Here is a 24,187-nt window from a genome sequence, read left to right on the forward strand (position 1 = left end):
GTCGCCATCCACTGCACTGTGACGGAAGGTTTATGCTAATATGAGCAATAATCTTCAATTGTGAAAGAACATCTGAAACATGTAAAACAAATAAAAATTAGATCTTGGGGTGCACTAAAGATCTTTAATATAATTTTACTTCAGCATAATACTTTGCTTTATGTTATTCTTCCTATTCTACAACTGAGTTATTGGGGGAAGATGTAATTTTTTAATTTTAGGTATCCGTAAGGTGTAATGAGACATGAGACCTTCTTATATTGTTGCAGTTATTTCATAAATCCAGTTTTCTGTCTTTTTGAATAAAAAAATTTAATTGCTGATATTTCTAGGTTGTTGGGTTTGTTTCAATGATGTCTCGCACCTCAAACCTGCATGTATGAGTTTATTAGCTCAGTTAGTCTCTGTCATCATGGAAGCCTTGAAGTCTGGGAAAACTGTTGTTCATCTACTGACTGAAGACATCCAGCTCTCACCAAATGTAAGTTACGTTTACTCAGTCTGTTTTCTATTTTTCAAATTTCCTTTAGGTGAGTTAGCGTTTATTATTTTTCTTACTAGGACAAGTAATTGTTTTGCTAGCATGCCAAATATTGAAACTAAATATAGACCATTAACGCTGAATTGTGTTATGTTAATAGTAATTTAAATTCCTGGCTATTTTCTGTCTTATTTAGATTCTTAACCAGAGTTAAATCATTTCATCTAAATTTGTATTTTTTTCCACAAACAGTGTGTGTATGTGTATGATTGTGCCTTTGAATGGCTACTTGGTCCTGTATTATGCACTCTGGACTGTTGTTCCATGGTTGCAATGGTCATGGGTTCGAACCATACCTGCCACAATCCCTGGTCATCCTGCAGAAAGTTTGGGCAAGGATGTTATCTTCAACTCTTAAGAAACATCTGAAACTTGTAAAACATTTGAACACATTTGTGTGTTTTCTTTTCGAATTGTAGGATGTGACAATATAAACATATAATGTTTATTTGAAAATTTGGTCTAATAAATCAACATAAGAAATACTATACTCTTTGTTTAAAAGGCTAGTCTTTATCCATTGAAATAAACCTAAACAATTTTTGTATTGAAAAAATAAGAATTATTCCTAATTGTTCATCATCCAGCTTTTCAGTTATTTTACTTGTGGCAAAATATGTAGGTCACAGCTGGGGCTGCGCAGCCATGGGAGATACTGTATTCCTCACCAACTTTGGACTCCAAGACAAGCCTTATATATATAAATCTGTATAGAAATTTTACTTGAGAATTCCTTGTTATGATTTCACTATAATGATAATGCTTTCAGGGAGCCTGCTTTGGACTGATGGATTCTGCTGTTCCTGTAATGCCAAGAAACTCAGATAATTTGTTTATATATCCATCTGCTACTGCCAAACTACCAGACAGCATACTGAAACAGTTCAGAGTTGTCTCCTTTACCAAGCCTGATCTTCTACTATCATTGGAGGTTTCACTGTTCAGTCAAGGTTTGTTGACTTTGAAAATAAGCATTTATGTTTTTGAAGAGTTTGTGACATGTTTAGTGTTTATTAATTTTATTAACTTTTGATATAGAAAAAGATTATGCATGGCTATGTCTTGTAGAAACATTTTTGGTGATTGATAAGTTTTGAATCATGGTTAAATTATACAGTGGTCTCTTGACTTTAGCGGGTCCGACTTTTGCAGAAGGGATATATGACAGGTCTTCAAAAAATATAAATGGTAAAAATACTCTGATGCCACCTAAGGTATATATACTTTTGAGAAAATTGAATACATCATCACCAAACTTTCCAGATGCTGATTGGCCGAAATAACCCTTTAGCACATCAACTGGTTGAATGCACATTAGTTCACATTACCAAAAAAAGAAATCCTTCTCACATACCTACCAGACTTCATCCTGCTAGTACATTTTTAATCTCGGTGTATTTGTGCATTATTTGTGAATAGTTGTACCATTTTTTTTTTATGGCAGACTATATTAACAATATACTTACTGAATGTACCAATACTATTCTGTACTGTATGGCACTTTAAAAACTTACTTAACATTTAAGGATATTTTAAAAGAAACAGTTAGTATGTAAAGGTTATTAAGGGAATGGGACATAGTTATTTAGGGGCTTAAAGTGTTAGGGGGTGTCATGTAATTCTGTTCATATCCAAAAATACAGTATATATATATATAATTAAATTCTGGGTCTCCACTTGAGGAAATTAGATTTTTGTGAGCTGTCATTTGTGAAACTCAAGGGAAAAATGTAGTCATTAAATACAAGATAATTCAAAAAAATAAACTAATTGGAGTGTCAAGCATAAGTACCAAATCATGCTGCAATATTTGATGATGTGAGAATCTAATTAACACTAGTATGGTACCATATAAAAAATAATAACCTGAGGGTATGACATAAAAAAAGGTTTTATTTACTATAGTTTTGTTAACTTTTGTCCTCAGGATTTGTATATAGTAAAGATCTGGCCTGGAAGATAGTTCAGCTGTATGAGACCTGTGGAAATATGTTTGGAACCAATACATTCATCTCTAACCACATCAGCTTAGGTAAATAACACATTCTTGTAAACTATAAGCTGTTGTTTCTATAAACTCATCTAGGACATTGGACTGATACAATTTAAATTTTGTAGTGTTCTTGGACTTAAGACAGTACTGTATTTAGTACCAGTTTAAGACCTTGTAAACTATAAGCTGTTGTTTCTGAAAACTTATCTAGGACATTGGACTGATACAATTTAAATTTTGTAGTGTTCTTGGACTTAAGACAGTACTGTATTTAGTACCAGTTTAAGACCTTGCGATCTATAGGTCATCTGTTTCTATGACCAACAGTTAACCAAGGTGTCATGTGGCCAGCACAACAACATACCATCTTACTTTTCACAACTAATATCAGGTCCTGATTAGATTTGGTTGGACTTGAAAAAGTCCTAAGCTATTTGAGATATGGGGCCCTTTTATAAATTCAGCTGTTATGTGTCAGTGCTAATTATTTCTTTCTGACCCTATTATAAGCTACAGGTTGTGTTTTCCGACCCTGCCGTAAGTGTTTGTTTCATTTCTATTGCATGCTTAACTTTTACAAACTTAAAAACATCTGAGTTTTCTCTTTATTCTCTAAGAGTTATTTGAGTATTTTTAATCACAAATATTTTAAAATAAAAAAACAACATTTATGTGCTATTAAAGCTGACATATTGGGATTAGTAAAGTCTTTCAAAAAGAGTCATAAAATACATAAAGTTTTTAGCCTACTGTGTGTTTCAGTTTTAGTTTTGTTATTTGTTCATTATCTTGCTGGTCTGCTTGTGTAGGTTTACTTTATTATACCTTATTTGAAATATGATTACACATATTTAACTACCATAGTTTTTTTCACTAAAAAAGACAAAATAACATTTGCATTATGAAATAGTTATTTGATCAAATAAAATTGTATGATTTTATCACAACTTATTAGCTACTTGTCTCATGCCAAAAGAGTTTTTAAATTTTGCAGTAGATTTGTTACAGCTCCACTTATCAGACCTTGTGGTCTATAGGGCAGATGATGTAAAGGTTATCTGTTTCTGTGGCCTAGGTTATCGATGGTGTCAACTAGATTTGTAATAATCCATTCATTTTTCTTTATATTCATAATTTAATTTTCAAAGGTTCTACCAGAAATGCCAGTTTCTATGGCTGGAGCATCCAATCCTTAAAAGGTGTTGTGTCCCTTGCTGGTGCCCGTTTAAGAAAAAGTATTCTAGAAAACACTAGCAAAGGTAGGCCTACAATTTTTTACAAAACAATTTGGAAGAAAAATGCATTCCATTTATTGAATGGAAATCGACTATTAAAATATCAATTCAATATTTAACACTTTATTTATATTTTATCTGTATTAGAAGTTGTCACTCAGTCTCAAGAAAATCAAACATCCATTAGTAAGGAAGGTTAGTAATAAATACTAATGAAATTTGACTAAGTAATTGTTTAGATGACTATATAGAATATTATCAATATGGCAATTTAAAAAAATCACTATCATGCAAACTGTATACCATTTATGTACTCCTTGAAGGTAATAACCTAATCTTCAGCTTTAAGAGAATGAGCTCTCTTTTAAAAGCAATTTTACAATATAGCATTTTGACAAATTTTATTCTGTTTTATATTTTTGAATAGTTAGTCATTAACTTTCTACATTTTTTGTGCATAAAGATCGCCCACATTTGTAATGGGTACTGAATAGGCTGTAGTGACAGTACAGAGGTGGGACAGGTTTCATTTGGTAGGATAATCTCTACCATTTTAATTATCATAACAATTTTTCTTTCTTTTTCACAACCATGTTGGATTGGACCAGTGAACATCATGGTTTTGTTGAAGCCTATAATGAATATAACCTACATGTCATAGGGATGCTATTAGCTTGGTCAAAATGCATCTGTACCAGGCCGAAAAAATATATTTTTTTAAACCCATTAAAACAAAACTGTTTTATGTACTTTTCAGAAATATAGGCATTTTTTGTCTAGATAGTTGGGTTCTTTTGGTAGATTCATTTAATTAAAATATGGAAGATCTTTATGCCCCATCTTGTATAATGCAATTTTGTTTATATATATATATATATATATATATCAACATCTATACATATTTATATATTGGTGTATTTTTTGTTACAAAAGATGCATCAGAAGAGAAACATTTAGATTCAAACAGAAATATGCAGCACCTTGAGGAGGCTGCATTAGCCACTGCACTTAGAGACTGTTTCTTGCCCCGCATGACATCTCGAGATGCCAGTGTTTTTGCTACTGCCCTAAATGACCTCTGGCCTAAGGTTGAGTTGCCATCAGCATTAGAAAAAGAGCCAGGTAAAGAATTTTAAAACTTGTCTTCATTTAATTTTAGCTATGGTTACATTATAAATTTTAATATTATTTATTGTAAAATTGTTTCAGTCAGAAGTTTACAATTTTAGCTTGGCTATCTATAAAGTTGTTTTTTTCTTGTTTAAACTATAGTCATGAACTTTTACACTCTCTTACTATGACGGATGCTTGACTTTTGGGTTTTCACTTGGGATTAAAAAAAACATTTTCATAACTAAAAATTTCATATAGGTTTTTTAATCAGAATTGTCCAAGACTTAAAACAAAGATGTTATGTCACATAAAATGTTTTTTGTTGTTTTACATGTTTTGGATGTTCCTTCAGAATTGAAGATAATCTACATCCTAGCCCAAACCTCCAGCAGGACAACGAGGGATGGCAATGGGTAGGGTTTGAACCATTGAGATGACCGAACGACAGTCCAGTGCACATACCACAAGACCAGTAGCTATGGCAGTACAGAGTCACAAATTATTCAGTGAACTTAGAATGGCATGGAAATGCTTTGTGGGCCAGCCCAGATTCCAAGTTACTTTGCTGCCATCGAGAAAGAAATCGAAACATTGACATTTTTCTGCCATGTTAAAAATTGTATAAAAAAAATATTTTTGAGAATGAATCTCCAGTGTCATGAGCTATTTGTATAATTTCCTCATATATCATTAACAACATTATATCTACTTATTGTGAAACATTTCATTCATGGCTTATCCTTTTGTAGACACTAATGCAGAGAGCAATGATCACTCACTGACTGCTAAAGACAATACAAGGATAAAGTCCTCAAAAAGTGAAACATCTCAGAAGTCACTGAAAGGTAAATAATTAGATTGCAGACTTTTTAGTAATTTATGTGCATGTCATGTATATTTTTTTAAGTACAAATAATTTTTTTTATGTCGAAATTGTCAGGTATATTTAGCAAAACTTTCTAATTATCAAAAGGAAACTTTCTATATTTAAAAAAAAATAATTTTAATTTCATCATGGGAACGACAGACACTATTCGACTAAATACACCTGTTGTGCCAGTTGGTACTGTTGACAAGTTTTCTCCTATCCCAAACATTGAAAACAAACAAGTTTTGGAAGACATTAATGAAGCCATTGCTGTGGCCACTGCTGACCTTGGCCTTCTACCAGGAACTGCTTTCCAAGCAAGAGTCATGCAGCTTGCTCACCTGAATGCAGTCCATCAATCAGTAAGTTAGGTTAATAAATGTTTGAAATTCATTTTCTGATTATTAAACTATTCTGTTTTTCTTTTGTTTTGCTAAACTTTGTTTTAATGAATTTAGTGATATTTTATGTTTTGATAAGTTGGTAGTTCTCTTGGAGTCCTGGCCTTCCTCTATATCTTTTTCTTATGGTTATTTTTATTCTATTTCATATATTCTAGAATGATACAGTGGATAATAATTGTCAATGTTCTCCATTCCATATGACTTCTATATACTGTGATACTTAGGGAATTGGGGTTTAGCAGTAAAAAGCTTGACTTCCAAACTGAGGGGTTTTGAGATCGAATCCTAATGAAGTGTGATTTTGAATGTCTGGAGTTTTAGGAATCCACCCAATTTCTATCAGTATCTGATAGGCAAGTGAGAGCTGGTCATTTGACCTTCTTGTAAACTGAAGACTGTGATTTTGAATGTCTGGAGTTTTAGGAATCCACCCAATTTCTATCAGTATCTGATAGGCAAGTGAGAGTTGGTCATTTGACCTTCTTAACTGAAGACTGTGATTTTGAATGTCTGGAGTTTCAGGAATCCACCCAATTTCTATCAGTATCTGATAGGCAAGTGAGATTTGGTCATTTGACCTTCTTGTAAAATGTTAGCCATAGATACATATTACTTTATCTGCTTCCATGCATCACAAGGTCTGAAAGGGTTAGCTACTATGATACTTTTGTTTACAATTCAAGACAATTAGATAACAAAAAAGGGAGTAAACTCAAATAGATTTACATTCATTTAAATTTTACTAAAAAATCTGCAGACAAAATGTACAGAAATATTCTAAGAACCTTACATTTAAATAGTCGATGATTGTATCAAACAGAAGATATTTCCTAAAGATATGAAATGTTCTTTGTTCTATGATTTTATAACATAAGAATTATTTGGATGAAAACTTACTTTACATAAAATTATTTGTATAAAAAAAGAGCATAAAGTCTATAATATTCTATTTCTTAGATCCTGGTCGTTGGACCATCAGGCTGTGGTAAATCTGAATGTATCAAGACATTTGCTGTTGCTGAAAGGGAGCGTGGGAAATCTATCATTGTCCAGAGTGTGTTCATCAAAGCCGTGGAAAGTGAGGAACTGATGGGATTTTTTTACAGTAAGACAAGGTAATGATCAAAGTGTAAACTGTACCAATGAAGTTGGTAAAGTTTTCAACTTTCACTCTAAATATTAGATGATAATGTATATGTTGTAGAATTAACAATTATCAGAATTTAATTTTTGTTTGGCAATTTCAACTTTCTTCTTGTCAACTGGAGTTCTGCTCACCATATTCTTCTGCTGAAGATAGAAAAATCTTTTTTCCATATAGAACTTCTGAGACTTACAGACTAAATTTGTACAAATGTATAGTCTGTTATAGATTTTGATCCATTTGGAATTTATCCAATAATATGCAAATGATAATAACGAGTAGGAATATATATATATATTTAATTGCTTTTGTATAGTGTATATTTCATCTCAGTGTGCTATCTTCCAAACTCTCCCAAACTCTTTTGTGTGCCAGAGGGAGGGGGGTATCTGGAAAAAAAACTTTCGTGATGCCCTTAGGTGCTCAGAAAATACATTTCAGCTCAAGTCATGATTTAAACTCCCTTGATTTTTAGCCAAAGCAGTTTATGTTTCTGACCCACACATGTGTACTTTGCTACTTTTCAAAAACTTTGTAATTTGCTTAAACCAACATTTGCTTTATTTTGATTCAGAGAATGGCATGATGGTCTACTGACAGCCCTCCTGAGAAAGTTTTGTGTCTCCAGTCCTGTCAATTTGTCTCAGCCTGTACTGAAAATTATGCAGCTAGATGGAGAAGTCAGTAACTCTTTATTACATTTCCAGTTACAAATATGAAGTTTATTCTTTCTCTAAATATTTATTAAATTATCATTTCTGAGCATTTCTTTTGTTTCATTATCTAAAAAAGTTATCAAATTTAAAGGATAAGAGTGTGGTGGATTTTATGTTTTCTTTGCTGCTGCTCTAGACTTTCAATTTCCTGTAATGGTATGAAAGAATTACACTTTAAAGCTGACAGGTTGGCTATTACAACACAACTTGCTGGCTAAATCATTATATAACAAGTCAGCAATGTATTCCACCACACTTGTTTGCAGATGGTCAAAGCACTGCTAGCTTTATTTATATGGTTATTTACTAAACTTAACAGTGATGTGTCATTCAATACCACCCATGCCAGGTACTCAGTGGTCATCATGGTACAAAGGAAGATTTCATGTCTATTATGCCTAGGCAATCAGTGTTTGTCATGTTCTGCAAGTTTCAGATGCTCCTCTGGATTTTAAGATAATTAAATCATTGCCAAAACCTCTCACATGATGGGGATGGGTACTGGTTGGGTTTGAACCCAAGACCATTGAGATGGCAATCCAGAGCTCATACTTTGGTACTTTCTGGAAAGCAACTAAGGCTTCTCAAGTGCTTTCACCAAAGCTGTCTGTGCTCTTCTTCAATCATCTTACTTGAAGACCATCCCTTATTACTACTTTATCAACTCTTACCAAACAGTCATATATAATGCTGTTTATGTTGGTTAGACACAGATGCATTGACTGACGCTTAAGATGCTCACACTAGATATTTTTGAAATAATGACTCCATATGTTAACAAAAATATTTTTATTATTTTTTATTTATTTATTAATTTTCTTATTTTAAAAAGGTGCTGACTAAAATAAATAAAAAATTTATTGTGTTGATTTCAGTGTGATAGTTTTCAAATGGAAGTGATTCACACTTTACTTAACCACTCTGGCTCAGTTGTCCTGCCTAATAATGAAAGACTCAGCATTCCAAATACTGTCAAATTTATATGGGAGGTAGGTTTATCAACATCTTGACTATTTTTTTTTACCTTGACTCAGTTATTATTATGTTACAATTATTGCTATGCTCTGATCATTATTCTCCTAAAGCATGTAATATCATTGCTACAGCTTGTTATTTAAAAAAATCTTTTTTATTTCAACCAGTTGGAAAGCCTGGAAAACATGGCCCCATCACTGCTAGCTACTGTGGGTGTTTTGGTCATTAGTCCCTCAGATGTTGGCTGGAAACTAATGCTGGTTCAATGGTTAGAGCACAGAAATGAACCAGATAAGGAGCTACTGACAGGTCAGCTTTCCCTTTTGGAGAAGACTTTTGTATTATCTATATGTTAGGTGGCACACTTATGAAATAGCAGTTTAGGAATTCTATAGAGGAATTCTGCTGCATACTGTAATATTTCAACTTTCAAAAAGAGGGTTGTGACAAACAATGAACAATTAAGATACTGCATGAAAGAGACAATTAACTTGAATGTTCAAATTTATTAGAAAGTGATAAGAATACTGAGAATATATTGAGGATTATAATATTGGTTTAAAGAATTTGTAATATATTACTGTACAAAAAAATATTGATTTATTTTCTATTTTGTTATGCAAAGTGTTACAGCACCCCTACTACAAAAGTCAAGGAATAGAAATGATGATAATAATGTATTTTCTAACAACTAAATTTTAAAAGAAAAATTTGACAATGTTATCTTTTTTGTTCACATTTGTTTTGCAGCTAGTCAGGAAATAACTGTGTTAAGGTTGTCACCTAATCAGTGTCCATTCTTAAATATATTTACAATACACAACATAGTAGATTTTTTTTATATTGTGAATTATACTGGTTCAAACTGACATATAGCCATAGAGAGACTAGGGCGCTAAATAATGATTTGATTGATCAACATTTCCATAAAGACACTAGTGGACTATAAATATTTTAAAATTGATCAACATTGCCATAAAATCACTCTAAAGTGGACTATATATTTTTACCATAAGACACTAGTGGACTATAAATATTTTAAAATTGACCAACATTGCCATAAAATCACTCTAAAGTGGACTATATATTTTTCAGAACTGACCAACATTTACATAGAGACTTTAGTGGACTTTGTGACAGAGTGCACTCAGCCTTTAATAGCTAACAGAAAAGAGAAACCTAAAGGGAAAGTACCACAGTTTAAGAGGGTTATTTCCCATTCCCTTGTCAACATGGTGAGGACATTTACAAATCTATTAGAGGTGAGGCATTTTTTTACATTGTTTTTTTTTTACATTTAGGGTAGAATAATATTTAATTGCAATAAAGATTAAATTTTTTAAAACCTTACTTTGTCAAAATTTTATTGGATTGCCTCTGCATTGGTTTTATAATTTTTTGAAAATAAACTAGAGATTTTTAAAATACATTTTTAGCTTAATTAAACACTGATTAATGAAAAATTAAACATTGGTAGATACATTTCTATTCATATTTTTGTTTTTGTTTTAACATTCAATTGTAAACAGAACAGTGTGTTCAGCCTTTTTTTTTCAATGTCCAAAATATTTAGTATTGTGTAATCTCCAGGTTCTGATCAATCCTTTTAATGACTTGACTGATGTGGAGTATGAGAGATACTTTAACTTTGCTGCTGTCTGGGCTTTTGGTGGCACATTGGCTGAAGAATGTAGGGAAGAGTTCTCAAACTGGTGGAAAGAGCAGTTCCAGGATCATATAGACTACCCCAGTGATGGCACAGTGAGTTTTAAATACATTATAAGATGATCATTATTAAGTTTTTAATATGACAACCTAGATTTACCATCTGAAATATTATTTCTATTTTAAAAATGGTACAAATTGATGAAATACAATTCTCCTCCACAATCTTTGGACTCTGAAAGACCAGCCTCATAGTTTCAATGTGTCATCTCAAACACAACCTTTTGCAACCATTCTATATTTTGTTGAATTGTCTACAGAGATAACTATAAGGCATTGTCTTTGATTCTGAAGACTAAAGATGAGTGTAATAAAGATATAAATGAACCAAAATACATTGTATCATAAAGTTTAGTTAAGGAATAAAACAAAAGGGGGATGCTTATTAAGGTAATTAGAACAAGCAGCAGACATTTTAGTTAATCTTGTGAATAGCTATCTGTCAGACATGCTTAAAGCTTAAGATACTATAAGTTTACTACACCTTTTAAAGAGTTATTTTGTTTGTGTGTGGGGTTATATGGCAAATATAGCTAAATCAATAGTTTTTCATTAAACATTTCATAGAGCACTTTGCTGACCATCATATCTGAAACCCTATTTTTAACAAGTGATGTGCTGAGACTATTCCCTTAGAGCTTGTGAAAGGCAGCAAACAGTGTGTTTAAGGTTTCTCTGTCCCTGTACAATCTATCCTTGTCATGCAAAACTCAACATTCTGTGATTTTGTAGTATACACTTCTCTGCTGTGGCGACATCTTGAATCAGCCAAAGTACAAATCTCTTGGGCATTGAATGACTCGGAACAGGAGCTTGGATGACCTAATCCTCCTGCTTGAGTTGCCACCATACATCTTTGCAGTAAAGTCTCTATATCTACCTTCATAGCTCTCTGTCCTTTTCTGTCTTGCCCCAGCTATCTAACCAGAGGATCTATTCCTTCTCACACTCTATGAAAGTAAAGTTCCCCTTTCAGACCTTGTGGTCTATAGGGAAGATGATGTAAAGGTCATCTGTTTCTGTGGCATACGGTTATCAAGGGTGTCATGTAGACAGCATAACAACCAACCGCCTTTACTTTTCCCTAACTAATGTCAGGTACCCATTAGAGCTGGGTGGACTCAGAGACGCCTAAAGATCCTGAAATTAAAAAATCACATTCTTCACCAGGATTCAAACATAGGTCCCCAGTTCAAAAGCCAAGCAATTTACCACTCAGTCACCATGCCTCTTTAACAGTTTAAGGCTCTATAGCTCATTAAGTACGGGTGCCAGATGGAAAGCAGATTTTGCTAAAAGATTGACTTGCTCATTACCATCCTAATCACCATGGGCTAGACTCCACAGTATGATTGCTGACCATCAGAAATGTGCTCATAAATCACAGTATTTTAACAAGGATTCAAAATTCTTGACTTTTGAGTCTATATTTTTGTTTCAGGTGTTTGATTACATAGTAGACAATGAGACTCATGAGTTTGTCAAGTGGAGTGAGCTGGTCCCATCTTACACTGGGACACCACACAAAGGAATCCCTCCAGATGCATTTGTTCACACAGTCTACACAGAGGTACAGTCTCACTGCATCAATCTCATCATTGCTTCTTTATTGCTTTTAAAGATTTAATTAGTATTTCGATAATGATTGTGCCCCCTTCTGACTTTGCAATCTATAGTGTACAAGATGTAATGGTCACCTGTTCCAGGTTAACGAGGTTGTCATGTAGTCAGCACAGTGACCAAATCCTTTACTTTCCCCTACTAATTTCAGGTACCCATATGTGAATTCAGAGGCATCCTGAAAATTCTGTAATTCAAAATCCCAGTTTTCAACAGACTTTGAACCTAAGACCCATCTCTTTTAAAAGCCAAGGATTTTACCACTCAGCTACCCCATCCCTTTGATTATGATTGATTACTTGATAATATTCTAAATTGCCTTCTTATCCTCTTATCAAAACTTAATTCAATGATGAATCTACAACACATGTTATCTATTTATTGTGTATGAAATGGCAGGTACATAGAAAGTAAATTCTTTTTTGTTGTTTTTTTAATTGTAATCTCTAGCAACTTTTACATCTGTTGGGTCTCTTGACTGATGCTGGCAGGCCAGTCATGCTGGTTGGAGAGAGTGGCTGTGGTAAAACAGCTATTATCAATGAGAGAATCAGGACTATTTGTTCTGGGGAAGTGGCTGAGGTATTGTCACTCACGGTCTATGCCAACAGGTGAGAACTCAAACTTTAGCTATTTACACATATCATTTATCTTTGTTATAGTTCTAGTTTTTTTTAAATTACAACTAATTTTGCAGTAGCTTTCAAGAAAATTGTGTTGTTTTTTTTGCAAATTAGGCATAGTGACTAAGGAAAATAACCTTTGACTGCTGGGCAAACAGTATTGACTTTCTGTCAATAGTGATGGTGTCTAAATTTGTAAAAATGAACTTTCTAACTGTGTATCCAAATTTTAATTTGTGATCTTCCCATAACTTTTAGCTCATTTACTTAGCTCTCAACTTCTAACTCTTATAAGTATTAGATCATTTGTTAAAAACATTATTTTTAGGTTCTTTAAAACAATTGGAAGGATGACTGACAGGTCATGCGGCTTACACCCTGGACTGTCGTTTGAACTTATTGGTTCAAACCCTGCCCAATCCCATCCCCCATCTTCCTGTGGAAGGTTTGGACTAGGAAGTAAATTATCTCAACAAGTGCTAAATAAATTCTTTCTCTTTACCAATAAATTTGATATCAACTTGTCTACAGGTTCACCAATGCCCGTCTGCTGTTTGATAGAATAGATGAGAGGCTGGAGTGGAAACATGGCCGGACATTTGTCCCACGTGGCAACAAGAGAATGCTTTGTCTGATTGATGACATTAATCTATCTCAGGTAGGAGTGCCACCCTTGTCCAAAAGTTTCTATTAAGAAATGACAATCATAGAGTATAGTCTTCTCAGCCCCAGAGGAAAATTTTAATTGATGGGTAGAATACAGACATTAAATCTTCTTCTTGCATGCAATAGCATTATCTTCAACATTGAGGGGAAGATATGTAAAACAAAGAGTCTAGATAGCTATATATATCCTGAAAGTTTTCATGAAATGTTAGATGATGTTACATTTATGCTGAAATTTGATTTCATTAATCAAACTTGGCAGTGTTAATAGATTCCTTTTACTGACATTCTGTACAGTAAAGGATATTTAACTTCCTTAAAAATCTAATATACTGTCACTATTCTTGATTGGTAAACAGTTATCTCATAGAGCACTTTTTGAAGTAACCATAGAGCCCTATTCTGGAAAGACATTTCTGTCCACATACACCACAGGGAAAGGATGGCATTTGCTTTGGTGTTAGAGGAACCAGCCATTTTTTTGGTTTGCCTCAGTTTTCTTCCAGAACAATGCTTTTTGCTGCTCATCTATCTCCACCTAGTGCAAAGGCTTGTTTTCCCAGTATTCAACATTGATGTCCACTGCTTTGAGGTCCCAGGTGGGGACAACCAGTTGTTTGTTTGTAAATATTTTACATGTTTTGGATGTTCCTTCAGAGTTAAAGATAATTTAATTCCTAGTCCAAACCTCCTGCAGGACGACGGGGGATGGGAGTGGGAGGGTTTGAACCCTGTACCATTGATAAATCAGAATGACAGTCCAGCGCGCAAACTGCACGACCAGACAACTTTCTTGTGCTCATAGCCATAAATATGTGTGTGTGTGTGTGCAGATGTAAAGGCTCTGGGCAGACATACCTCAACAAATGCAATAGACTTTGATGAACAAGCTGCTGTTCTTTAACATACTTTCAATGTTACATTTACAGACTGACAAGTATGGTTTCCAGACTGCCTGTGAACTTATCAGGGAACACTTGGATGATGGAGGATTTTACAGTCCTACCAACCACACCTGGAGATATGTGAAGAGCTTCACCTATGTCACTTCAGTCAACCCCAAGCCCACTGCGGATGTACCTCCGGTGAGCCAGAGACTTCTGAGACACTTTGCTGTCTTTGGATGTCCCAGTCCAAGGTAGAGATTTTTTATTAAAGATTTTGAACTATAAGTGTATTAAAAATTGTTTATTTTTAACTGTAGTTTAGTTAAAGATTTGCTTAGCTTTGAGTGACAAAATAAACACTTATTAGATTAAATGAAAACCTGCAAAAGTAAAATAAAACGTTACTAGTTTGAGAGATAAAATGGCAAAAGAAACAACAAAACTGTTTCAAACTAAGTTTTATGTTAGAATGCTACTAATATATAGAATGACGGAGGTGCGGTGTCTGAGCGGTAAAGTGCTTGACTTCCAAACCGGGGATTTTGGGTTTGAATTCTGGTGAAGACTTTGATTTTTAATTTCTGATCTTTGGGCACCTCATTCCACCCAGCTCTACTGGGTACCTGACATTAGTTGGGGAAAAATAAAGGTGGTTGGTCGTTGTGCTGACCACATGACACCCTTGTTAACCATAGGCTACAGAAACAGATGAGCTTTACATCATCTGCCCTATTGACCACAAGGTCTGAAAGGGGAACTTTACTTTTTACTTACATAGAATGACTTTAAAATATGTTATTTTTCAGGGCTTTTTCAACAGTCTTTGTGTTATTACATTTAAAGTCTTATTGTGTATGTTTCTCTTTCACATGATGAGATGAAATTTTTGCTGCTTTTTTTGTCTGATTTTTTACAGATGTCATGATTTTTCTAAGGCCTTAATTTATTTTTGAAAAAAAATAAATATTTGAAACAAAAACCAATTTGGAAAACTATAGAGATAAGAAAATCTTTGCTGCATGTCTACAGTCTGTTCAATGTAAAACATGTGCAACATTTGACCATGACATGTAAATCACTAATTCTCCTGTATGTCCAGATCTGCAGATCTCCAGACAATATACAGCACCTTGTTGTCCACCCACTTCTTCACCCCAGAGAATATCACAGCCGCTGCCCAGCACAGTGGAGCACATGAAGAGAAAGTTCAGGTCACGGTGAGGTTTGAAGAGGAGTCTCTGAGGAGGACTGTTCACTCCATTGTCAAGGTCACTGTGGAGCTCTCTGAGAGGATGAGGACCATGTTCCTACCAACCTCCCAGCGATGTCATTATGTTTTCACTAGAGACCTAGGAACCATCTTTAGGTTGGTCTGCAATAACAAACATTCCTATTTATCTTTTTTTTTTCACCCAGTTATTGTTCTTGTTTCATCCATTAATTTATTAATTCTTTTCTATTTCCTATGTTTGTCTTTGTCAATCTTTAGGTACTTTTTGTTATTGATATTTAGAAATAGTGAGATTAAGCAATGCCGGTAATGCTAGTTTTTGATATACACCAGTCAGTGAGTGACCCATTGTAAATATGTGTTGCAAATATGAAAATTATTAATTATCAATAATGAGACATTGTTTTTCACTATCTGGATATCAATAATTCATAGATGTTGAAAATATAGTCTACAATTAATCATGCCCAGATTGTCACATTGAAAAATCAAATAAATACATTCCTGATACATTCCATAAAATTTAAAATGTAAGTTTGCTTCTCTTTAGTCCTTTTTCTAAAGAGATCTTTTATATCTTTATTAACTCTTTCTCTCTGTAATTATTTGCCGCATTCTGGTGGAATCAACGCTGGTATTGTCAGTTAGGAGAGAAAGAGTTAAATTTAAATCCATGAAAAATGATAGCCTACAAGTTTGTTAAAATAATTGAATATAATATATTGCTATATTTTATATAATTATGCTTGCGCATGATATCTTTGTTACAACATTGATATTAAAAAAATTAGAAGTTATAACAGCTTATAGGTGTGGGAATCAAAATTAAAAAACTTTTAATGTACTAAATGTTGGTATGTTTTCCATATAAAGATATTCATCTATTATTAGGCTTCATGTTGATAAAACTCTCTAAATATTATTTTATTGCCTAGAAATCTGTGTCTGTCTCTTCAACCTGGATGTAACAAAAGAAATCTGCTGTTACTATGGCAACATGAATGTTTCTGGGTGTATGGCAAGAGGATGGTGAATGAGGTAGACTTCAGGCGGTTCAGACAGGCTTTCATCACTGCAGTCAGGAAACAGTTCATTGATGATGACCAGGTAAGAACTCCACATATATAGACATCCCACATGAATCTCATACTATGTTCTTATGGGAAAAGTTAGATAGATAGTGCATGTTTTTGTTTCAGAGAGCTGTGTGTTCTTTCAAATTATGTGACATATGCGAGTTTGGAGATGTAGAGAATATATTTTTCTTGAGTTTAATTCCTTCAAACTCAATTGAATAATAAACAAATTCACATAAATATATATCACTTTTACAAATAGAATAGAACGTTACATACATATTGGTGATTAAATAAAATCACAGTGTAGATACTGACGATTAATAGCTATCCATTACAGAATGCTGAACAATGACACTGAACAATGACCTCAACAGACTTTTTTCTGGATTGTTTACATTATTAGCATTTTCTTAAGGTTCTTAACCTTCTATCTTTCTAAGTATTCTAATCTGGTGTTACATAAACAATTTGTTTTCTTACACATGCACAAGGTGACCTAATAACCTAGTCAGTTCTCATACAGCTGGCCTGCTGCTATGCCTGCTGTCAAGCGTGCAGTAGCAAGTGACTATCAAGAGTGAAAGGTTTTTTGTTTTCAGTGAGTTTTCACTGAGCCAAAATTATAGCCAATGATATAATAATGGGGGGAAAAGTGTTTTAAATGTAACCAGCTGTACAAATGTTCAAAATGAAGCTTTATCATTTGTTTATAATGAATGGAAACTTCTTTTATTTATTAGACTTTTCTCTATTGTCCTTCCATATTATAGAGAAATAGTTTTGAAACATTGGCTTTGTTAATGTTTAGCATTTTTCTATGAAATGAGAAAGTAAATATGTGAGTTGTCAGTATTTGATTTTTTTTTTATTTAAAGATCCTAAGTAATCTTACCTCTCTCTTTTGTTTTGGGTTGATTATAGATTTACATATTTTTTTCTGTATGCTTCTCTCCCTGCCTCTTAGAATATCTATAAAGAAGAAGACTGCTTTATTGATCCATATTGAAAATGTATTATGATTGCAAGAACTCTTTTTTTTCAATATTCTCAAAAAGACACAGCACACAGATAAGTTCAAACAGATGTCTTGATCTTTTCCATGTTCCCTAGTTAATGAGTAGGGCTGATACAGTCTCCAAAAGAAAGGAACAAAGGATTTTTGTAGCATTCAGTTCTTGGCTTAGTGGATAGAAGTCTTCCACCATGATGACTTGAGATGGTTATAATGGATTGGATGTCAGTTGTTTTCAAACATTTTTCTGACTTTTCTGAGATCACCTTTCATGGGAAAAAAAACAACCTAAACAGCCCTAAAATTGAAGCTAAGAAAAACATAGACTTTATAATTAAATTTGATTTAATATTACTGTGTTTTCAGGTCCAGTCAATCATAAAGCCACGCCCTCCTCTGTTTTCTAACTTGATAGAACAAGACAGTGGATTGGTTACTGCAGGGATGATTGATGCCCGCAGTGTGGCCACTGTTTCTGAGGAGGATGCAAAGACTGACCTGTACCGCCCAGCTAAATCTTATGCAGCAGTGAAAGAGCTATTAGAAAAAGGACTTGAGGAATACAACAAGATTCATCCCCAGATCAAACTATCTCTCTACAAGGTTTGTGGCTGTTAAAGCCAAGCCTTATTTAATAATTTGGATGTATTTTTATATTATGTTTGTATGTTTTAACTGATTGCCTATAATCAGGTTATATACTGCCTGCATTAAAAGGAAAAATGGCTGTAATCAAATATCTCCAATTTATATTTTCTCTTACATTGTAATTGATATCAAGCAGAATTTTTTTTCAGTTTTAACTACCTATTTAATTTTTTTTTAATTTCTAAGTTAACTTTTAAGAACAGGTATTTTTCTAACTTCTTTGACATTAAATTTTAAATTTTAAAATGTATAAACTACTATGTTGAAACATTTACCATATCTCTAAATAACTTATACATTTGAATGCACAATCCTTAGTGAAAGTAATGAATGTCAACATTTTTTTTTTTCAGAGTGTGATTGAACAAGTCTGTAGACTGGCCAGGACCGTAGCCTCGCCACATGAAGGTGCAAACACTGTAATGGTGGCAGAAGGCTGCCCAGCTAGATGTTCCATCATTGCCAGGCTGGCTGCTCACCTGTGTGACTTCAGTATTTTTCAGATCAGCACTACCCACCCCCAGCAGTCATTGGCTGAAAAAATGAGTCAGTTCCAGGCAGACCTGGTCTCTGGTTATACCAGATCTGGGACAAGAGTAAGTCATTACTTTGACTTTTGTCACATTGTCCTCAAACTGATAGTCAATTTTACCATTTTTCCTGTAAGTCATTCAAATTATAGTTTTAAAAAAAACTTAATTCTTATCTTCTTATCTTATGAAATACAGACATTACTTCAAAAAAAAAAAAGATGATTACATACTACATGTGTTCTTAGTTCAATCTAGTCATGCATGTTAATCAATGACTTAAATTCTGTCAATGCTTTGGTTTTCCTGGCTACCTATTTCATGCTTTAATAGCACTAGGGAAAAAGGAGCATTTATACAAATTTGTTCTAGCATATGGAACAAGGAATGTGCCTTTATCTTTGTGTCTTTCTGAGTATTTTATTAGGTTTTGTATTTTTATGTATAATTGTTACTTTTGATACTTTTAAGTCTTCTATCCTGAAGGGTTTCTAAATTTAGTGATTTTACTAAAAGTGTTACTCTAATCAAATGTGAATATTCACTTGCTATTAATCTCACTGCTCTATTTTGTGTCTGTTCCAGTTTCTTAATGTTTTCTTGAGCTGTGAGGTCCCAAACGGAGAATGCATATTCTAGTATTGGCCTAACTAATCTTTACTTTACTGGGTCTATTTCTTTTAGTGATCCCAAAAGCTTGTTGACAAATCAGATTTCGAGAAATTATTACTCTTTCAGTGCGCGTTACTCTCAGGGAGTAGCATTACTCTTAGCAAGAACTCAAAGTGCATTTATAATATTTAACTTTTACTCTCTATATTTTTATTTTCTGCATGTGAGTGATTGTTCTTTGTTTTGGTTGTAAATTGGTTGATGGGACCAAAAGTAATGTAAATTAGTGCATTTTTCATCTTTTATTAACTTTGAAGTGACAAATAGTGCTTAGGTTTGTGGGGTGTTTTTAAATAATTTTTGATTAAATGTAGAAGTCAACAGAAATAACTATTCCCTCAACAATTATAACCACCAAAACATCCTCATAAAAACAGCTGGTCTTCTATCTTTTAAAAAAAGCCTAGTCTTCTGGTGTTTAATTTTCTAAAAATTATGTTTATTTAAACATATATATATATATATACAATATATATATATATAAATAACACCCAGCATCACCCAGTGCTACACTCTGGCAGAACCTGCGATGCTGCTGACCCCAAACTGTATCGGCACTGCCGTTCCTTTGGATACATCAGCTGCGTGGAGTGGGGGGAACTGATGTGTGGGCGACATCGTTCCAACCACAGCTAATGCCCAGGCATTCATCTCACCAAGATGATCCATAGTCGCTTCGCGACTGAAGGAGGCCATAGATATATAACAGTCACTTTACGAAAATGTAGGCTAATAAAGAATAAAATTTAATATAAGGTAAATTTTATTAGTCCAAACAAAATGGAAATTCAGTTTGATTACCATTGTCCACCTCAGCATTACTACTGTAACAATAGCAATATATTTATATGCAAACAGAAACTATATTCACATATATGTAACTCACCCATCTGCCACACACACACAACTGGCACATTATGAATTAGGCTTCTTTGTGATAACAAGTGACCTTCAAACACCCTGACTTAAAGTGGAAGAAGGAGTTTTAAAATCTTTCTGTTCTAGCCTTACTGGAGAAGAACCAACCACTTTGTCCAGATCTGATATAACTGTGGTTTAATATGGGATAATTGTCTTTAAGAATTTTGTGTGTTTTGGAAAGGCATCTTTCATGAAAAGATCTTCTAGAGATGGCAGCTGTACAATATTTGGTGCACTATATATAGCTCTTTTTTTTTCTGTTCATCTTAGTGTCACCACTGTATTAATTTTGCAGCCAAGCATTACATATCTATAATGTCAGTTTCTCTTTTGATTTTGTTTTTTAACTTCAAAAATTTCCCTGTGTCTTTCAGGGGGAGAAAATTGTGTTGCTCCTCAGAGAGGAGGAACTGGCAGACTTTGACTACTTGATCTATCTGACTGAGTTTATTGTGTCAGGGTCAATAACTCACTTGTTCAGCCAAGAGGAGCAGACAACTATAATCAACTCCATCAGGTTAGTTCAAGTATTCCATAATTAATGCTTAAATCCTGTGGCCCTGAAATCAAAATCTTAGATTGAGCTCTTCTGAATAATAAATTTCATTAGGAATGGTCAATTTGTTTTTATTCAATGCTTTTGATCTCTGTCATTAGAAAATATTATTATTAATCATTAATGGTGGAGGGAATTCCTTACAATTTCATGAATTTATCAACTGTTAATTTATGGTCAGGTTTGTAAAATCAAATCCTCCTGCTGATGTTCCATGCATATTAGCTATGATTAATTATCTGATTTCCAAGTATTGAACAGTTTGATATTGTTTGTTTGTTTCATTTTTGTATATATTTTGCTATGAATTTACAAATAATTTCTCAATACATTTCAGGACTGAGGTAACACAGGCAGGTTTGACTTATACCAGAGATGTGGCTTGGGACTTTTTCTTGAGGTATATAGAAATCAAATACATATAGATTATGTTAATTGATAGTATATCATCTCTCTAATAATTGCTCTTACTAATAATTACTCTTACTTGCACATTGTTTTTTTTATGATAATTTTATATTTATAAAACATTAAATTTTCTTTTTGTTTCTTTTACTATCCCTCACTTGCCCTTTTGTGTTAATACCATTTTTTAAAAGAGAACACAAACCAAATTAATAATTGTTCTATTTTGTTGCAGTAATCTACTACACATGAAAATTTTATTAAAATACACATTTCTATAATGACCCTCAAAAAGTTTGTTAGAAAGCTTAATTTTAGTGTGTCTTATTCTATTGAAGTGACTTTCAATAGTTCTCATTTTCTATATTGTTTTCAGTTATTTACCAAGTTTTTTTTGTCTTTGAATTTTTGTATGATATAAATAATATTTGTATAAAATAATTATTTAATTTGTATGAACTACATTTGGTAAAATTGTCAACTATAAAGATTGTCATTTATTTTGTTTCTTATTTTCAAAATAGAACTGTTCGAAACAACTTTAGAGTAATCTTGATAGCTTGCGGTGGAGTCAAAGAGTTCCAGCACATGTGTAGGGAGTACCCAGCTTTTACAAAGAATGTCAACTTCATTTGGTTCCCACACTGGTCCAAGTCACAGCTCATAGAGCATGCATTATATCACTTGAGTGTAAGATATATCACGTTATTTTTTCCTTATGCATCACTAAAGCCAATCATTAAGTAAAAAGAGTCTGAATGAGACTTGTAATCATTAAGTAAACAGAGTCTGAATGAGACTTGTAATCATTAGGTAAAAAGTCTATTGAGTGATGGTTCTTACTTAATATATACTAGAAGTTGATGCCTGTGAGCTTGTAGTAATAGTAATTTATTTAATTATTAAAGTTAAAACAGTAAAATTGATCTTAAATGTTTGTTAAACCTTGCTTTGAATTTACCAAGCAGGCTTTGACCAACATGACAGATGTCCAGAAAGAGAATGTTGCCCACATGTTGGCCTCAATGCACCTAGTATTGAGACAACAAGATGGTGGAGAAAAAACACCTGGAGAGTATGGTCATGTGACCAACACTAGCTATGTTAAATTTGTACTCAGGTGAGTCTCATAACCATCTCATTACTTATGTAATTTGCTTATATTAATAATAAGGGAAGGTATTAAATTCATGTATGTCTTGAAATTTCTTTTAATTTATTATGCCTCTAAATTTTGAATTGAAAAAAAAAAGGTATACTGCTAAAGACAAATCTGGACTCTAGGGGATTAAGTTATCAGGGGATGAATCAGCTGGGGATAAAATTACCATGTCATGTCTTACTTACTTAGATCCTCTCGCACCATAAAGCCCATTGGCGGCAAGCTGTCTCCACAAAAATCTGTCACTGCCACTGGTCTGATGCCTCTTCCCGCCTGGTATCCACTGTTCTGAGGTCCTGAATGAAAATGTGGTGCAAAGTTATCAGAGGACATCCCTGTTTCCGCTTTCCTCATAATGGCCTCCATGTCATTGCAACTTTCGGTCTGCGTAGGCATAGGATTTCCTTGTTTGAGACCTGATCTCTATAATTGACTCCTAAAATCCGTCTTATCCATCATTGTTGAGCCACATTTAGTCTTTTCTCAATTGTTGCAGATGACTTCCATGTCTCGCATGAAGTGACCAAGATTCTTACAAAACAGATATTTTATAAAATACATTTAATCCCCCTGTAAAAGAAAATGTGCTCTCACCACAAGACATTATGAACAAATCTCACAGCTGGTACATATTTCTTACAACAACCAATAACTGTAGTCAATATCTTTGTCAGATTCATCTCCCTGGCTAAAGAGCGCTATGAGGAAGTGGAAAGCACCCACGATGCTGTGACCACAACCCTGAAACAGATCAGCCATGAGAACGAGCTGGCCAACAAGTTGAAGAAACAATTGGAGCATGAGAAAATAGTTCTCGAGGAACGCAAAGCTGTCAGTAATCTTTCTGATACTTGAATAATAAATGAAAATGTCTATTTAAACATTAATTGTTTGTTAACACTGTTATTTTTTTCTTTCAAGTTAATTATAGACACACACAAAATGTTGATACATAAATATTTTAAATTATTTTTACATTCCTCATTTAGGGTACTATCAAGATATTAAGTCAAATAGGTCAGGATACAGCTATCACTGAACAGCAGGTCAAAGTTGTGAAGAATCAAATGGAAAAGATAACTATTTTAAAAAAGGTTTAAAACTTTTAAAATATATATACTTTTATTTATAGTTACTTCAATTTCTTTGCTTTAATTATAATCAATAGAATTAAAAAAATGCTTTTGTCTTTTTTTTTTATCTTATTAAATATAATCATCTAATTGTGTCTAAATAGTTCTTATCTTTCTAAAAATCACTGAAATAGATATTTTTCTTCTCTTTACATATTCTTTAAATGTGTTTTCAATCATCACTCTTTGATAATTTAAGCTGTCTATTAAAAAGTGTTACAAGAGCAGTAAAGAAGTTCCTAAGCTTTTTTTGTTTTTTAAAGCCATGACTTCTATTTAATAAAATAAAATGATCAAAAGGTGTATGCCTGGTCATCAAGATGTTCCT

The 24,187-nt window shown here is 33.3% G+C and overlaps 1 protein-coding gene across 2 annotated transcripts in view; it reads left to right on the plus strand.

The window, feature by feature from the left end:
* The window catches only part of LOC106055129 (uncharacterized), a 100,077-nt gene that overhangs the window by 41,178 nt on the left and 34,712 nt on the right, over nt 1–24,187 (plus strand). Inside the window, exons 44-71 of one of the 2 annotated variants that reach the window (XM_056010084.1) lie at nt 333–481; nt 1,311–1,491; nt 2,469–2,573; nt 3,683–3,793; nt 3,917–3,964; nt 4,703–4,891; nt 5,632–5,727; nt 5,910–6,112; nt 7,112–7,269; nt 7,873–7,978; nt 8,890–9,003; nt 9,157–9,298; nt 10,085–10,251; nt 10,580–10,750; nt 12,156–12,284; nt 12,785–12,945; nt 13,489–13,615; nt 14,553–14,761; nt 15,610–15,876; nt 16,677–16,848; nt 18,199–18,435; nt 18,834–19,076; nt 20,978–21,120; nt 21,497–21,559; nt 22,089–22,254; nt 22,533–22,684; nt 23,401–23,557; nt 23,716–23,820. In XM_056010084.1, the coding sequence (XP_055866059.1) occupies nt 333–481; nt 1,311–1,491; nt 2,469–2,573; nt 3,683–3,793; nt 3,917–3,964; nt 4,703–4,891; nt 5,632–5,727; nt 5,910–6,112; nt 7,112–7,269; nt 7,873–7,978; nt 8,890–9,003; nt 9,157–9,298; nt 10,085–10,251; nt 10,580–10,750; nt 12,156–12,284; nt 12,785–12,945; nt 13,489–13,615; nt 14,553–14,761; nt 15,610–15,876; nt 16,677–16,848; nt 18,199–18,435; nt 18,834–19,076; nt 20,978–21,120; nt 21,497–21,559; nt 22,089–22,254; nt 22,533–22,684; nt 23,401–23,557; nt 23,716–23,820 (4,271 nt within the window). The remainder of the gene's footprint in view (nt 1–332; nt 482–1,310; nt 1,492–2,468; nt 2,574–3,682; nt 3,794–3,916; nt 3,965–4,702; nt 4,892–5,631; nt 5,728–5,909; nt 6,113–7,111; nt 7,270–7,872; nt 7,979–8,889; nt 9,004–9,156; nt 9,299–10,084; nt 10,252–10,579; nt 10,751–12,155; nt 12,285–12,784; nt 12,946–13,488; nt 13,616–14,552; nt 14,762–15,609; nt 15,877–16,676; nt 16,849–18,198; nt 18,436–18,833; nt 19,077–20,977; nt 21,121–21,496; nt 21,560–22,088; nt 22,255–22,532; nt 22,685–23,400; nt 23,558–23,715; nt 23,821–24,187) is intronic. The other variant, XM_056010085.1, reaches the window with a different exon arrangement.

This window comes from Biomphalaria glabrata, chromosome 14 (genome assembly GCF_947242115.1).
Source record: "Biomphalaria glabrata chromosome 14, xgBioGlab47.1, whole genome shotgun sequence".
Lineage (NCBI taxonomy): Eukaryota > Metazoa > Mollusca > Gastropoda > Planorbidae > Biomphalaria > Biomphalaria glabrata.